The sequence below is a fragment of the Sus scrofa genome, chromosome 5 (genome assembly GCF_054392235.1).
Source record: "Sus scrofa isolate SSC_HxYL_T2T_F1_AM1 chromosome 5, Sscrofa_HxYL_maternal_Yorkshire_Landrace_v2.0, whole genome shotgun sequence".
NCBI lineage: Eukaryota > Metazoa > Chordata > Mammalia > Artiodactyla > Suidae > Sus > Sus scrofa.
Window position 1 is genome coordinate 91,129,301 of NC_139387.1, and position 16,154 is coordinate 91,145,454.

The following is a 16,154-nucleotide window of genomic DNA, read 5'->3' on the forward strand; positions in this document are numbered from 1 at the left end:
TAGAAAAATTTAACTGGGTATTTTGCCTTAACTTATTGACCAAGATGAAAAGGAACATGGCAATTTTTATTCTAAAACACTGTACTAAATATTAAAATCTAATATAGTCATCTGCTCAACTGGTATATTTATGTTTTGTGGGGGTTGTTTTTTTGTTTTTATGCTTTTTAAGGCTGAACCCACAGCCTATGGAAGTTCCCGGGCTAGGGGTCTAGTCAGAGCTGCAGCTGTTGGCCTATACCACAGCCACAGCCACACCAGATCTGAACCACATCTGCAACCTACACCACAGTTCACAGCAACCCTGGATCTTTAACCCACTGAGCGAGGACACAGATTGAACCCACATCCTCATGCATAGTAGTCAGGCTCATTACCACTGAGCCACAGTGGAACTTCTGGTATATTTATGTTATTAAGTAAACAAAATTAAAAAACAAGATGAGATGATATATCAAATAATATATTTGTAACCAAGAGATTCTAGGGCCTGTTTAAAAGCATTGTTTCTTTATGACTTCATTAGATGAAATGAGAACTAAAGAACCCATTACTTTTAGCATTTCTTAACATAAAAATGCATAGATGCACATTATGGTACTTATTAGCACATTTTTTCCAACTGGACCCTGAATTAAAACTTACTTGCTTTGTTGACTTCTTTGTGCCATTAAAAATCTTCCAAGCTAGCCCATTGCCGCCACTGGCAATATGTCGACCAACATCGAATTCTCTAGTGACAGGATTTCCCATCACAGCACTGGTGACGTCAGCTGTTACTTTTGTAACAGTACTCTTCAACTTATTAAGCATGGACTCCATGGCTGCAATCCTGGGTGGTTACAGTATCCTAGAAACATAGGGGGACAGGAAAGCACTGATCATTTATTTTTACTTCTTTAAGCTCTTATTCATTACTTAACCTGAAAGTTTAATATAGCCCAAACAATGAGATAAATAATTCCATAAAGATAAAAGCTTCATGAAGTTCCCCTTGTGGCTCAGCAGAAATGAATGTGACTAGCATCCATGAGGACACAGGTTTGATCCCTGGCCTCGCTCAGTGGGTTAAGGATCTGGCGTTGCCATGAGCTGTGGTGTAGATCACAGACACAGCTCGGATCTGGTGTGGCTGTGGCTGTGGTGTAGGCCGGTGGCTACAGCTATGATTTGATCCCTAGCCTGGAAACCTCCGTATGCCATGGGTTCAGACCTAAAAAAGACAAAAAATAAAATCTTTATTATTTTTGCCTTCAGAGAACACAATATACTTGAGAAAAAACTTAAGTCTAGGAACCAAACTGTCCTTCAACCTCAACTGGCAGAGACCAGTAGGAGAAAAGACATATTCACATTTGACAGTGACACGAATGTTGCTCAATGATATAAATAACATGGACCTTATAAGACCTTTTAAAACTTAAAGTGAGTGTTCCCCTTGTGGCTCAGCAGGTTAGGAACCCAATGAGTATCCATAAGGATGTAGGTTCAATCCTTGGCCTCACTCAGTGGGTTATGGATCCAGCATTGCTACAAGCTCCGACCCAGGTTGCAGATGTGGCTCGGATCCGGCGTTGCTGTGGCTGTAGCATCGTAGGCTAGCAGCTGCAGCTCCAATTCAATCCCTAGCCCAGGAACTTCATATGCTTCAGCCAAAAGACAGGAAAAAAAAGAAAAAAAAAATTAAGTGGTGTAGAGGGTCTGAATCTTTCTTCACATGAAAGACAACTACATAAAACCCAAAAGGCACTATTGTTATGCTAAGCAATAAATTTGTGTTTTGTAAAAGTTTTGTCCTCTACTAAAATAATTACTGTTGAACTATAAAATAACTTAAGAATATTTTCTAAAAGAAAACCATTGGTGGCAAAAGGATAATAAAATATGAACAAGCAATAGGTCATAAATTATTTTTAAAATCTTACACACTTCTGGTGATGATGAAGGAACAAACACTAAATTTACCCTCTCTCTGAACAACCAGAAACTGGACAAAATATGAAACAAACATTTTCAGACACTGAACAGACATGTACATGATTCAATGAGAAAGCAAACTAACAATGCGAATCCTAGGATTGGTTCAGCTTTTCACCCAGAGGCATACTGTAGACCATGGAGTAGAGAACAGAATTCCCAGGGGTAGTCTAACTGGATTAAGGGAAACAAACTGGAATCCAATAATGCTGAGGTGGCTGAGAGTTCTGAGATAGAATTTCAAAGAAAAGTGAGAAAAGGGAAAAAAGTGTTTTTAAAGAAAGAAAGAAAAAAAAAAGAGTTCCTGCTGTGGCACAATTTGATCAGTGGCACCTCTGGAGCACAGGAACACAGGTTCAATCCCCAGCCCAGCATAGTGGGTTAAAAGATCCAGGGCTGCTGCAGCTGCAGCATAGGCTACAACTGCAGCTGGGATCTGACCCTTGGCCTGGGAACTCCATATGCTGCAGGGTGGCCAAGAAAGAAAGAAAAAACAAAACAAAAAAAAAACTAAAGAAAAAAAAGAGAGAGAGAGAAGGAAACAGTGCTGAAAAAGAGCTGCAGAAATTTGTACAGGAGTCCCTTTGATGCTTTGTTGAATACTAAGACGCACATAAATAGTATGAAAATTCACCAGATTGAAACTGAGCAAGACCCTGTTGGCCCTCCTGGGTACAAATCCTTTCTGTGTTCCCAGTTTCTTGTTTGTAGGAAACAGACTTCATTCAGCCTCCTTGACCTTCCCTAAGTTCCAAAGGACAAATTCAAACAGTTGCTTATCAGGCAAGGGAAAGGATTCAGAAACAAAAGAGAAGCAGTCAAAAAACAATAGTGCAGAAGTTCTTGTTGTGGCTCAGCAGGTTAAGAATCTGACTAGTATCCATGAAGAGGTAGGTTCAATCACTGGCCTTGCTCTGTGGTTAAGGATCCAGCACCACTACAAGCTTCAATGTAGGTCGCAGATGTGGCTCAGATCTAGTGTTGCTATTGCTGTGGCACAGGCGGCAGCTGCAGCTCTGATTCAACCCCTAGCCCAGGAACTTCCATATGCTGCAGGTTCAGCCCTAAAAAAAAAAAAAGTGCAGCCTAGGGGCAGAGTCCTGGTTCCTCGTCAGGAACTACGGCCAGGTGGAGCAAGGTAACTTCAAGATGAGCACAAAATTCCTGGAACACCACCCTGTTACCTCACTACCTCACTCAGGAAAGAGTCTGCACACAATGGAAGATAATAAAGATTCCAACCCCTCCCCAAATAATTCTCCTTCTAAAAAGTTTCATGGTGGAGCAGTATCTTTGGAGTTGGGTTTTTGGACACCAGTCCACCATCTCCCCAAGTTGCCAGCCTCCCGAATACAGCAACCTGTCCTACCAGCACTTGTCTCCTGAATATTGGCTTTAAAGCAGAGAGCAACTGAACCTGATCTCAGGAACAAGGTCAGGTAGGAAGAACTAGAAAGCTGTGAGCCGAATAGTTTCAGAGTTCACACAGGACTACAAATCTTTTAATTTTTCAATAGTAGAGTGAAGAGTCCTCATTGTTCATTAAAGGCATTCAGTAGAAACCTCAGAAGGACCATGCCTTAGTAACAGGATAAACCATTCTTAAATGGTTCTAAACCTGCCCGAACAAACTAAAAAGTTAGCCTCATATGATGAAACTCATCATAAATTACTTAACTGCTTACCAGAATAAAACCCAATACTCATGAAAGGGAGACAAAAAAATTTTTCAGGAGATCCCACTGTGAAGTAACAGGTTAAGGATCTGGCACTGTCTCTGCAGGGACTCAGGTTGCTGCCAAGGCACAGTTCAATCCCCAGCCTGGTACAATAGGTTAAGAATACACTGTTGCTGCAGCTATGGCATAAATTACAGCTGCAGCTCGGTTTTGATCCCTGCTCCAGGAATTTCTACATGTCGCGGGTACTGCCAAAAAAAAATATTCAGAAACTAAACTGTATAACATTCACAATGTTTAGTATGCAATTAATAATTAGTAGACATGCCAAGAAGCAAGAAAATGTGATCATACCAAGACCAAAATTAGTCAATTAAAACAGACTCCAAAATGAGATTAGATAATTAACAACAAAGACATTAAAAAGCTATCAGATGTCCATGTAAGACAGGAAAAAAGGGGGAAGGACACACAACTATTAAAAGAATGACACAGCCACGGAGGACAGGACAAAAACTGGTTAGAACCCTCTAGGTCCAAGATGGCAAAAGATTCAACTTCCCAAAAACTTTTGAGCCTCATTATGCTCTCACTGTCATACATCGGCATGCTTAATGACGCACCCACGGGTGCCATGACAGTTCTGAGACTGACCATAAAAAACCAAGAAGTGGGCACTGGCCCAATTCCTGGAAACCCTCACCCCTTTCCCAAAACAGTAGGAGTAATCCTCCCACTCATTAGCATATGAAATTACCCAGGCTCAGAAAAACTAACAACCCCATACCCCAGGGCCCCTCCCATTTTCTAAGACGTCCGTATTCTGCCTAGGGAATGTGTGTCTCTCTAAATAAACTGGCTTTCACTTTACCTAGCTCTTAGATTCTTTGCAGGAAGCCAAGAACCCTCATTTGGCAGCCTGTCCCAGTGTCTTGCCTGGGATATGACTATTCTCTCACTCCTTCCTTCTCCTTGTAACACAAGCATTTTAAGGAAAGCATGAATATAATAAACGAAAACTGAATATTTAAAAAAATCAAATGAACATTCTAGACACACACACAAAAAAAAAAATCTCAAAAACTTCAGAGGAAGGAGTTCCCGTCGTGGCGCAGTTGTTAACGAATCCGACTAGAAACCATGAGGTTGTGGGTTCGATCCCTGCCCTTGCTCAGTGGGTTAACGATTCGGCGTTGCCATGAGCTGTGGTGTAGGTTGCAGACGCGGCTCGGATCCCGCGTGGCTGTGGCTCTGGCGTAGGCCGGTGGCTACAGCTCCGATTCGACCCCTAGCCTGGGAACCTCCATATGCCGAGGGAGCGGCCCAAGAAATGGCAGAAAGACAAAAAATAAATAAATAAAAATAATTCAGAGGATGTGCTCGCTTTGGCAGCACATAAATTAAAATTGGAACAATACAAAGATTAGCATGGCCACTGCACAAGGATGACATGCAAATTCACAAAGCACTCCAAAAAAAAAATTCAGGGGATATAATTACCAGATTAGACAATGTGGGGAAAAAAGATCAGTGAAACCTGAAAACAGCAAAAGGCTGGAGGAAAAAAGGAACAAAGTCTCAGTTACCTTTGGGACAACATCACAGTTTAACATATATAACTGAATCTTAAAAAGGAAAGGTGGGAGAGAGGGAAGAAATAATATTTGAAAATAATAACAGCCAAAAACTTTCCAAATATGGTGAAAACGATACAGCATCAAGAAATTCAATGAACCACAAGCAGGATAAACACAAAGAAATCCATGCTCAAATATTTTCATATCAAATAGCTGAAAATCAGTGATTAAGAGAAAATTTTTAAAGGCAGCCAGAGAAAATAGGCAAATTATATAGAACAAAGATAAGAATTTTCCCTAAACTTCTCATCAGAAACTATACAAGCCAGGAAAAAACTGAATCCGGTCTCTAAATTGCTAAAACAAATTGTTAACCCAGAATTCTACTATGTCCTAAGGGAAAAAAAAAAACTTTAAATAAAAGTCATTATAAAAATAAAAAAAAAATGTGAAATACAGACTTTTCCAGGAAAACAAAATCTGAAAGAATTTGTTGCCAACATACATTTACTATAAGAAATATTAAAGGAAGCCCCTCAAACAGATGGGCAAATATACCAGATAGAAATCTATAAAAGGAACAGAGAGAGGACTGTGAAAATGAAAATTACATGGGTATATAAAAAACTTCTCATGTTATCTTTAAAAGACTGCTGATCAAAAATAACAAAAACGTACTGTGCTTATATAATATATGTAAAGTAAAACATATGACAAAATAAACCAAGAACAAGAGAGGAGAAATCTAAGTATATTTTTTAAAGATGCTATTATATGTGAGGTAGCATAACATCATTTGAAGATAGATTGTAGCACATTAAAGATACATTACAAACCTTAGAGTAATAATTAAAATAATAAAGTGACATACCTGAAAAGTCAACAGTGGAGGAAGTTCCCATGCAGTGTGGATTCAATCCCTGGCCAGGACACTTCCACATGCCATGGGTGCAGCCAAAAAAAAAAAAAAGAGGGCAACAGTGGAAACAAAATGGAATCCTAATGTAAATTGAATTAATAAATTTTTTAAGGATTTCCTGTCATGGCTCAGTGGGTTACAAACCCGACTAGTGTCCATAATGATGTGGGTTCCATCCCTGGCCTGGATCAGTGAGTTAAGGATTCAGCATTGCTGTGAGCTGTGGTGTGGGTTGCAGATGCAGCTCAGATCCCTTATTGCTGTGGCTATGGCATAGGCCGGCAGCTGCAGCTCCAATCTGCCCCCTAGTCTGGGAACTTCCCTATGCCACAGGTGCAGCCCTAAAAAGAAAAAATATATATATTTTTAATTTTTTTAAAAAGTAGGAAAAGAAGAAAGGAACAAAGAACACATGTGAAAAACAGAAAATAAATACCAAGACCACTATGTGGTTTTAATTCAACCACATAGTTACATTAAGTGTAAATGATTTAAAATTTCAGTTAAATAGCTAAGACTATCAAACTAGATTAAAAAGGCAAGGCCCAAATATATGCTGCTTACAAGAAACTCACGTTAAACACACTTTACAAAATGATTTATGATTTAATAGTGTAAAAAAAAGGGGAAAATATACCAAACTGGAATGGCTATATTAATAATAGAACAAATTTCAAGACAAAAAGGGACACTTCATAATGACAAAGTTGTCAACTCTCAAGAAAATATAATCTTAAATGTGTACACATCAAATAAGAGAACTGCCAAATAAATGCAACAAAACTGACAGAACTAAAAGAAGAAACAGCAAATCCACGAGTGTAGTTGGAGACTTTCCGGGTCTTCACTCAGGAGCAGATGGACAATTAGACCAAGAGACAGAAAATCAGTAAGACTATAAAACGTGTGAACAACACTATCAAACAACCTGACCTAAAACACTCTACTTGACAAAAGCAGATAGTATTTTGTTTTCATATGTACATAGAACATTTACTAAGATACATGTGCTGAGCCATAAAACAAGTCTCAAGGTATTTAAAACCACTGAAATAACGTAAAACATGTTCACTGACCACAGTGAAATTAAGGTAGGCATCAATAATAGATAAACAGCTGGAAACATGCAAATACACAGAAATTCAGCATCACTTCTACATAATCCAAGGGCCAGAAAAGAAATCATAAGAGAAAATTTTAAAATATTTTGATATGAACAAAAATGAAAAATCTGTGGTATGTAGGTAAAGTAGTACATAGCACGAAATTCATAGCTTTAAATGTTTATACTAGGAAAAAAAACCAAAACCCAAAACCAATCATCTAAACTTCCACCTTAGGAAGATAAGAAAAAAAAAAAAAATACAATAATAAGAGAAGCTGAAAATAAGGAGAAAGAAGGAACTAAAGAGTAGAAATCAGAGTTCCCATCGTGGCGCAGTGGTTAAAGACTCTGACTAGGAACCATGAGGTTGCGGGTTCGATCCCTGGCCTTGCTCAATGGGTTAAGGATCCCACGTTGCCATGAGCTGTGGTGTAGGTTGCAGACGCAGCTCGGATCCCTCATTGCTGTGGCCCTGGCGTAGGCTGGTGTCTACAGCTCTGACTAGACCGCTAGCCTGGGAATCTCCATATGCCACGGGAGCGGCCCTAGAAAAGGCAAAAAGACAAAAAAAAAAAAAAAAAAAAAAAGAGTAGAAATCAATGAAACAAACTGAATTTAATGTAATTTAACACTCTATTAAGCAGAAAAAAAATAAATAAAAATGAAGCCACTGTTTTTTAAAAATGATAAACCTCTAGCTACATTAAGAAAACTTTTAAGAACAAAAATGACCAATATCAAAAATAAAAGAGGAGCTTCCCATCAGGACCCAGCGGAAACAAATCTGACTGATACCCATGGGGACACAGGTTCAATCCCTGGCCTTGCTCAGCACACTAAGGATCTGGCATTGCCTTGAGCTGTGGTGTAGGTCACAGACACAGCTCGGATCCCACGTTGCTGTGACTGCGGCATAGGCCAGTGGCTACAGCTCCAATTTGACCCCTAGCCTGGGAACCTCCATATGTGGAGGGTTTGGTCCTAAAAAGACAAAAAAAAAAAAAAAAGCGAGCCACCTTTTTATTACGGAAAAAATTAAAATCATTAAAAAAATATAGAAGAAAGTCCACAGATGCTAATCCTATATAGATCATGTAGATTCTAAACGAATCGGGTATTACATTATGGATGTTCTTATGCCAGCCAATTAATTCAAAAACTTGGATATAAAGTCAAAAAAATTCTTGGAAGCCACACCTACCAAAACCGAAGAGAAAGTCAGAATAATTCTACATAAAAGAAATCCAATTCATAGCTACAATCCTTCCACAAAGAAAACTCCAGGCTCAGATGGGTTTACTGCTAAATTCTATCAAACATTTAAGGAAGAAGTAATTCCAGGTCTCTATAAGGTTTTCTACAGAAGACAGAACACTTTCATGTAATATAGTCATGAACACCTGATACCAACACCAAATAATGACATAAAATTGCATTTCAATATACCCTATCGACAGGTTAAAAACCCTTAACAAGTCATTAGCAAATCCAACAAATCGAACCCACAACCTTGTGGGATTTATCTCAAGAATGCAAGGTTGATTTAACACTCAAAAACAATTCCATGTCATTCACTATATTAACTGAATAATAAGGAATAAAAAATACATCATCTCCGTAAAGGCAGAAAAAAACTGACAAAATTCAATACCCATTCATGATAAAAACTGTCAGCAAAGTAAAAACAGAACAATAAATGGCATCTCTGAATCCCTACAGCTAGTATTATAATTAAAGAGACTGATCATTTTCTCCCTAAATTTGGGAACAAATTAAAGTTATCTACTTCTACAACTTCTATTCAGTAGTCTAATGGAGGTCCCAGCCAAATCAATAAAGAGGACAAAATAATAAACATTCAGATTGAGAAGAAAGAAGTAAAATCCTTTATTCCCAATGACATGATCATTCACACAGAAAGTCAGAAGGAATCCACAAAACAGCTACTAGAATTTTTTTTTCCATTTTTTTGGCCACCCCACAGCATATGGAGTTCCCTGGCCAGGGTTCATACCCAACCTATGCCACAGATGCAGCAACCAGCAATCACGGATCCTTTAATGCACTGAGACCAGCTAGGGATTGAACCTGTGTCCCAGAACTGTACAGATGCTGCCACAGCAGGTAAACCAAAAAGCTACTATAATTAACATATCAGTTTAGCGTGATGGCAGAATTCAAAAACAATACATTTTTAAGACTATTTTTATATTCTAGAAACAGGCAACTGAACAGGGAAATTTCAAAAATACCATTTCAAGGACATGAAATACCTATGTATAAATTTAACAAGATATGTAAGACTTACACAATGAAAATAAAAATTTCTGAGAAAAACTGATGCTGACTAAATTCCTGTGTACAGGAATTGGAAGACTCACTATTGTTATGATATCCATTTTCCCCATCAATCTATAGATTCAAACAACCCAATCAGAACCCCAGAAGCTTTTATAGAAATTCACAAGCTGAGCCTAAAATGTCACTCTCAGGTCTATAGGCCTCACTAGATTGTTAAGAGTCCATGGCACAGAAAGAGGTTTAAGACCCTATCACTCTCCAAATCCTCAACTGCCATGTGTACTTCTTCCCAAAGTTGATCTGCCTGAGAACAAGTCTGTGTCCTGCATATTATCCTTAACCATCTCTTTCTTCACTATTTTCTCCCACTTGACCAAAGAAATCTATTTTTCTCAGCCATCTCAGTCTCATTATGGGGCATTTCCTTGAGTATAAAAAAACTTTGGGGGAAGGTGGGAAGTATGGAGAATGCAATTCAAGAATGTGTTAATGCATTGCGTTGCCGTGAGCTGTGGGTGTAGGTCTCAGACACGGCGTAGATCTGGCATTGCTGTGGCTCTGGTGTAGGCTGGCAGCTACAGCTCCAATTTGACCCCTGACCTAGGAACCTCCATATGCCGCAGGTGTGGCCCTAAAAAGCAAAAAAAAAAAAAAAAAAAGTTAATCCTGAAAGTCTAAGAGACTAAGAAAAAAGAAGTTTAGTAAGAAATTCTGAAGGGGGTTGTGCTTTATTTCTTTCAAGCCAGATTTTAACAGCAAAATCCTTGCCTGTCACAAAATTACAATTAAGAAATAAAATGGGTGTCACAAGCATGTATAGAAACAATTTTATTTCGATTACCAAGCAAAAATTTCAGGGTTTTGATAAAAGTAAAACAATCACAATATACAAATCTAGAAATTAGATACTTTGTAACCATCTAATACTCTTGACAAAACAATTCCGAGGTCATCAACTTAAAACACACAAAGGAGTACAATGTCTTGCAAAATTATTACGAGAATATACAAGCAAAAGTATTTGGAAGGCCACTGGACTAGGGCAGCACCTAGTATGTATCCTATTTTCTCAGCTAATTAAATTATATTTATGTAAATATAACTTCCCTTCTATTAAAGATCTGAATGTCTGTAAATAGAAATCCACTTTCCTCTTTTAATTTAGTGCTGCATTTCTGTAAGCAGTTAGAAAATGTTGCTACTGGCATTATGAAAACATTTATTACCATGCCAAGTTGTTCTCTATGAACATCTGCTGCTGATTTTGATGGAGAGGCAGAAGAGACATAAAAACCGTACTTCAAAACCTACATATCCTTTCCTCTAACTCTGCCTGAGTACCTATATATTATATGCTATGCACCTGTCATACACTGGGAATACAGATATAAATGGAAAAATTTCTGCTCTTTAGGGACTCAGTCCAGTAGCAGACTGAGACCTGCAAAGATTTATAGCAATTAACTAAAGGTATGAATGTACCATGCTACAAGAACATGAAGATGGGCTCAAAATTGAAGTGTTTTCAGCAAATCAACTATACTTCAATAAAAAAAGTAATTTTTAAAAAAGTGTTTTTCAGGTAGGAGTAAAGGGAAAATGCTTCCAGAAAGGCTTTCCAAGTGCCAAGACATGAAGGTGAGAAAGACTATAAATGATGTGATTTGAAAACTATAAACAGCTCAGTATGAAAACAAAGAATATTTTCAGAGTTAATATTCAAATCTGGGATGCCTATCCATCATCCAAATAGTCAACACCGGTGTACACAAGGTAGAAACAGACATGGAAACTCATCTGGTGAACTAGCTAATATTTACTGAATACCCACTATGTACCTGATACCACATATGAAACTGGAGAAGAAAGAAGTAAAGGAAAAATAAGTCATGAAAGAGCTTACCATCAAAGGAGCAAGAGACAGAAGTAAACCAACCACACCACTATCCTGCAGTGATGAAATGCTAATGAATATAGAGGCATGGTGTTAACAGGAACAAAAAGAAGAGGAACAGACAGAAGAAAGTTTCCCCAAAAGGGCTACACTAGAGATGTCTTTAAAGGGGAGTAGGAGTGAACTAGATAGAGAATGGGACAAGTGTAGAAGTAAAAAAAAAAAAAAAAAAAAAACAGCTGGAGGAAAAAGAGATAGTATGCCAAAGGAGACTTAGAAAAGCCAGATTACCAAGGGCATTAAACAAGAAATCAAGCCACAGATGGTGTTCAGGCATGAGTAAAACAATCAATCACTCCATCTTGCAAAGTGCAAGATACACTAAGGATGGAAGCAGGGAATATGACTTAAGAAAATATCAAGATGTACTTCAGGAATTTTACACAAACATAATTTTGAAGGTATACAAGCAAAAAACAAAAGGACACTTGGAAATAGGGACAGGGAAGATAGGAAAGAGATAGTAAGAGAGGGTGTTTCAAAGGTGCTAGTTACATGGATATGTATTTTATGATTACATATTAACTTCATTTTGCATTTTAATGTATTATATATCAAATTTTAAACAAATTTTAAGAGGGAGAGGTTGCTGAATTAAGGAAATAGCCATAGGAAGAAGAAAAGAAAAATTAAGAAAACAAGTTAGAATGAAGAGAGCTTAATGACCAACTAGACAATTAGATAATGGAAAGAGACAAAAAAAGACTAGGAATCCCAATCAAGTCCCCAATTTCAGAGTCTAGGTGGAGGATGAAGCCATTTACCAAGGTTGCACTACAGGCTAGGAAACAACTGTTTGTTTTGTAGGGGGAAGAAATCAAAATGTTTAGACATGTTGAATTTGAGTTGCATGAATGACATTAACATGGATATATAACTAGCAGTTTTTTAGAAATATAGGCCAAAAATTTAGGAAAAAAATGTCTCAACTGAAGATAAAAATGTGGGCTCCATGAGTTTACCAGGAGAATCAGTAGTTAAGACTGTGGGCTTGAAAATGGTTATCCAAGGGCACCCAAGAAAAATAAATACATCACAAGATCAACAGAAGGCTAAAGACAGAATGAAATGAATGAGTTTGTAAAATAAGATGTGACTTAAATGAGATTTTGAATCATTAGCTTTTTGACATGTAAGAAACCTAGAGCCCATATCATTTCTTAAAATGAAAGCTTTTCAAATTTTGAGTAGTGAATAAACAAGTCTTATTTCTCTAAGACAAAATTATAAGTGAGAAGTATTTATTCATATAAGCAATTGCCCCTTGTATACCATTTAGCAGAATACACTTGAAATCCAGTCATCTACCCCTCTTAAATCCCAGCTGAAGTAAGATTTGGGGCAGCTTCAGTATGATCCCAAGACTATATCTCCCTACTATCCAAATCAGCCATCACTTGACTTTTAGTTAGATGAGTAGATGAGATTTTACATGCACCTGGCAGGTAGGTTAAGTATGCAGCACCTGATGGCAGGTATCTAAAAGGAACTGGCAATTCTTTCAGTTCTGCCTACTCATAAACTCTAAATATAGTAGGTAAAACTGTATTTGTGCTAAAATAAAAACTTCCTGAACTCTTAAATAACAAAACTGCAAAGAGTCCTCTTTTTTTAACTTCCCCAAGAATAAAATATTCTTATTAGTAATTTGATTAATGATCTGAATACGTAGAATTAGCTTGCATTTTTATAAGAAACACTGTAGTGCAAATTAAAAGGTTACTGTGGGAGTTCCCATCGTGGCGCAGTGGTTAACGAATCCGACTAGGAACCATGAGGTTGCGGGTTCGGTCCCTGCCCTTGCTCAGTGGGTTAACGATCCGGCGTTGCCGTGAGCTGTGGTGTAGGTTGCAGACGCGGCTCGGATCCCGCGTTGCTGTGGCTCTGGCGTAGGCCGGTGGCTACAGCTCCGATTCGACCCCTAGCCTGGGAACCTCCATATGCCGAGGGAGCGGCCCAAGAAATAACAACAAAGACAAAAAAAAAAAAAAAAAAAAAAAAAACCATTATTTGGCCTATACAGAAAACATGTTTAATCTTATTCAGAAAACAAAGACTGTAACAGCTGAATATAATCATTCTCATTATAACTTCAGAAAATATCTAATTATCAGTTGAGCCAAAACAGATTATTACTTCAGGAAACAAATATGATTTTAAAAAACATAAAAAACTAAGGAGATTTGGTAATGCACTGTGGAGCACACATCCATTCAACAAGTTACTGGGCACCTAAGAGGTGCAAAACACCATGCTAGGTACAACAGGAGAAACAAGAAGTAAAATATTGTTTCTATCATTAAGTTTGCATACAGTAAGATTAAAGGGTCTTCAGAATGAGAGGTTATAAGGCAAACATATGCTTAAATATTAAATTAGTAGTCTGAACAATAAGTAAAATTTGAAGAGAGATTACATCCAACTCTTCAGAAGGTACTTCCAGCCCATGTACTTTGTATAGTTTTTACTACTTGAAGTCAATCTGATACTTGGAAATTATTGCAATTAGGAAAAAAAGGTAGCAGCAGCACTGGAATGGCAAGGTCTCACTATTCAGTTCCTCTAGCCAGCCAAAGGGGAAAAGGTAGGAAATTAGACAAAATGAGCACTAAGGTCACTTCCTTAGGTCTCCAGATCTTCCTCGATTTAAGAACACATAAAATCTGAAACACAGTGTAGTACAATGCATGAAAACTAAAACTCATAAAGCACGGAAGTGTTTTCTAAGACAATGGTTTTCAAACTTCAAGGCAATGTTTTTCAAGCTCTGGTGAACATCTAAATAGATCTAATAATATCTAAACGACTGGGTTACTTGTTAAAACATATAGATGCCTATGTACAATCTCAAACCTTTGGAATCAGAATCTAAGTGTGCAGTCAATAGCATCTGTAGTTTGAGCAGCTCCCCAGGTTATTTTGATGCACAGTGTGAGACTGATTAAGCACACAATCTTCAGTGGTAACAAAATCTGGGTTCAAATGCCAGTTCTAATACTAGCACTATGACCACTAACTAGCCTCCCTAACACTATTTTTTCTTCTTTTTTTTTTGCTTTTTAGGGCTGCACCTGCAGCATATGGAAGTTCCCAGGCTAAGGGTTGAATTGGAGCTGCAACTGCAAGCCTACGCCACAGCCACAGCAGCACCAGATCTGAGCCACGTCTATGACCTACACCACAGCTCACTGAGTGAGGCCAGAGTCGAACCAGCGTTCCCGTGGATACTAGTCGGATTCGTTACCACTGAGCCACAACAGGAGCTCCCCTAACAGTATTTCTAGTCTTTGGAAAGGAGGACTCGCTACCCACACCTCAAGTGATTGTTGTGAGGATTAAAGATGATGCACCAAAAATGCGTAGTACAATTCCTGGCACATTTGGTAAGCATTCAAAGAATTCTTTCATTTAACAAACATTTATTAAGCACTTACACAGTATCAGGAGAAGAGAGGCATGTCATTAATTCAAAAGTATTAATAAGTATGGCAATTCTGCAGTGGCATCACGGGAACATACACTTAAGGGAATCTATCCTAATCAGAAAAGTCCTCCCAGACGTGAGCTGAGTGATGAGTAGGCATTAACTGGATGAAAAGAAAAGGAAGAGCATTTCCAGGCAAAGGAAGCATCATAACCCAAGCAGAACACAGTGAGAAGAAACAGAGTAAGGAGGGAGAGAAAAGAATGCCAGAAGGCACTGTGGAGATGAAGTTGGAAAGGCAATTAAGGGATTTTAGTCTCTCTTAAAAACCGTGAAGGGTTTCATACATGGAGACAATGTGATTAGATCTGCACTTTGAAAAAGTTACTTAGTCTGGAGTGGAAAACTACAGAAGGAACCACAGTAAATGCAGGTAGACCCTAATGAGGAGACCGTAAACACATCAGATGAGTACTTCACTTCAGATGTGAGGATGAGGAATAGACATACTCAAGAGATATTCAAAGAGGTAGAGTCAACAGGACTTAGGAGATCCATGAGACCGGAAGCTGTCAAACGTCTACTTCTATACAGAAGTATGGATGATGAAGCTACTCACTTGAGTCAAATGCAGTAAGAGGACCCATTTTTTTTGGAAGATAAGTCATGAATTTCAAACATGTTGAGTATGAACAGGTATTCTCAATTACAGGGTTGATTCCTATAGAAATATTACAGTGTATGGAAGTACAATGTGCTTGTATTTATTTTATTGGATGTTGACGGATCTTAGAGACAAAAGAATAAATTTCTGTAAGTGTGTAAAGTGGATTTCAACAGAATGAAGGTCCTTACTTTCCTTTAGGTTCCTTTCCTTTACACAGTCCTCCAAAAGTTTCTTTTACTACAGAAGCTAAACAAAAAAAGAAAGAAAAGAAAGACATGCAAAGTCCAAAAGCAGAAGCTTCAACCACCTGACTTTCAAGCCACTACCAGAACACGACCAGGTTTTACAGTGACAGACTGGTTTGAAGATTTACCTTAATCTATACCAATTTTTCAGAGTGTAGAGACTTGCAAATGCTACTTAGAAAACTTTTTACTCATAGAATCCAATGCGTAAAATAAATAAAAAAGTCAGAGGATGATTCTTGACTTTGATCTACAAAAAAACTAGTTTGCAACTTAAAATTTTAAGTCACTACTGACATAGTGCTT

General features: G+C 37.9%; 1 protein-coding gene and 1 non-coding gene across 15 annotated transcripts in view; one reads left to right on the top strand and one right to left on the bottom strand.

Annotated features, from left to right (window-relative positions):
• SCYL2 (SCY1 like pseudokinase 2) overlaps positions 1–16,154 on the bottom strand; it is a 64,290-nt gene that overhangs the window by 47,145 nt on the left and 991 nt on the right. For 10 of the 14 annotated variants that reach the window (XR_014804271.1, XR_014804273.1, XR_014804270.1 and 7 more), the window contains exon 2: positions 646–850. Coding sequence is in view for 6 of the 14 variants with exons in the window: in XM_021092724.2 (XP_020948383.1) it covers positions 646–822 (177 nt within the window). In the remaining 8 variants the exon portion in view is untranslated. Of the gene's footprint in view, positions 1–645; positions 851–5,156; positions 5,211–6,104; positions 7,845–16,154 lie in introns of those variants that run through there. The other 4 variants (XM_084957487.1, XM_084957484.1, XM_084957489.1 and 1 more) reach the window with 2 other exon arrangements.
• Positions 5,033–5,136, top strand: LOC146403536 (U6 spliceosomal RNA). Its single transcript, XR_014804714.1, has one exon. It is a non-coding gene; the product is annotated as a U6 spliceosomal RNA (small nuclear RNA).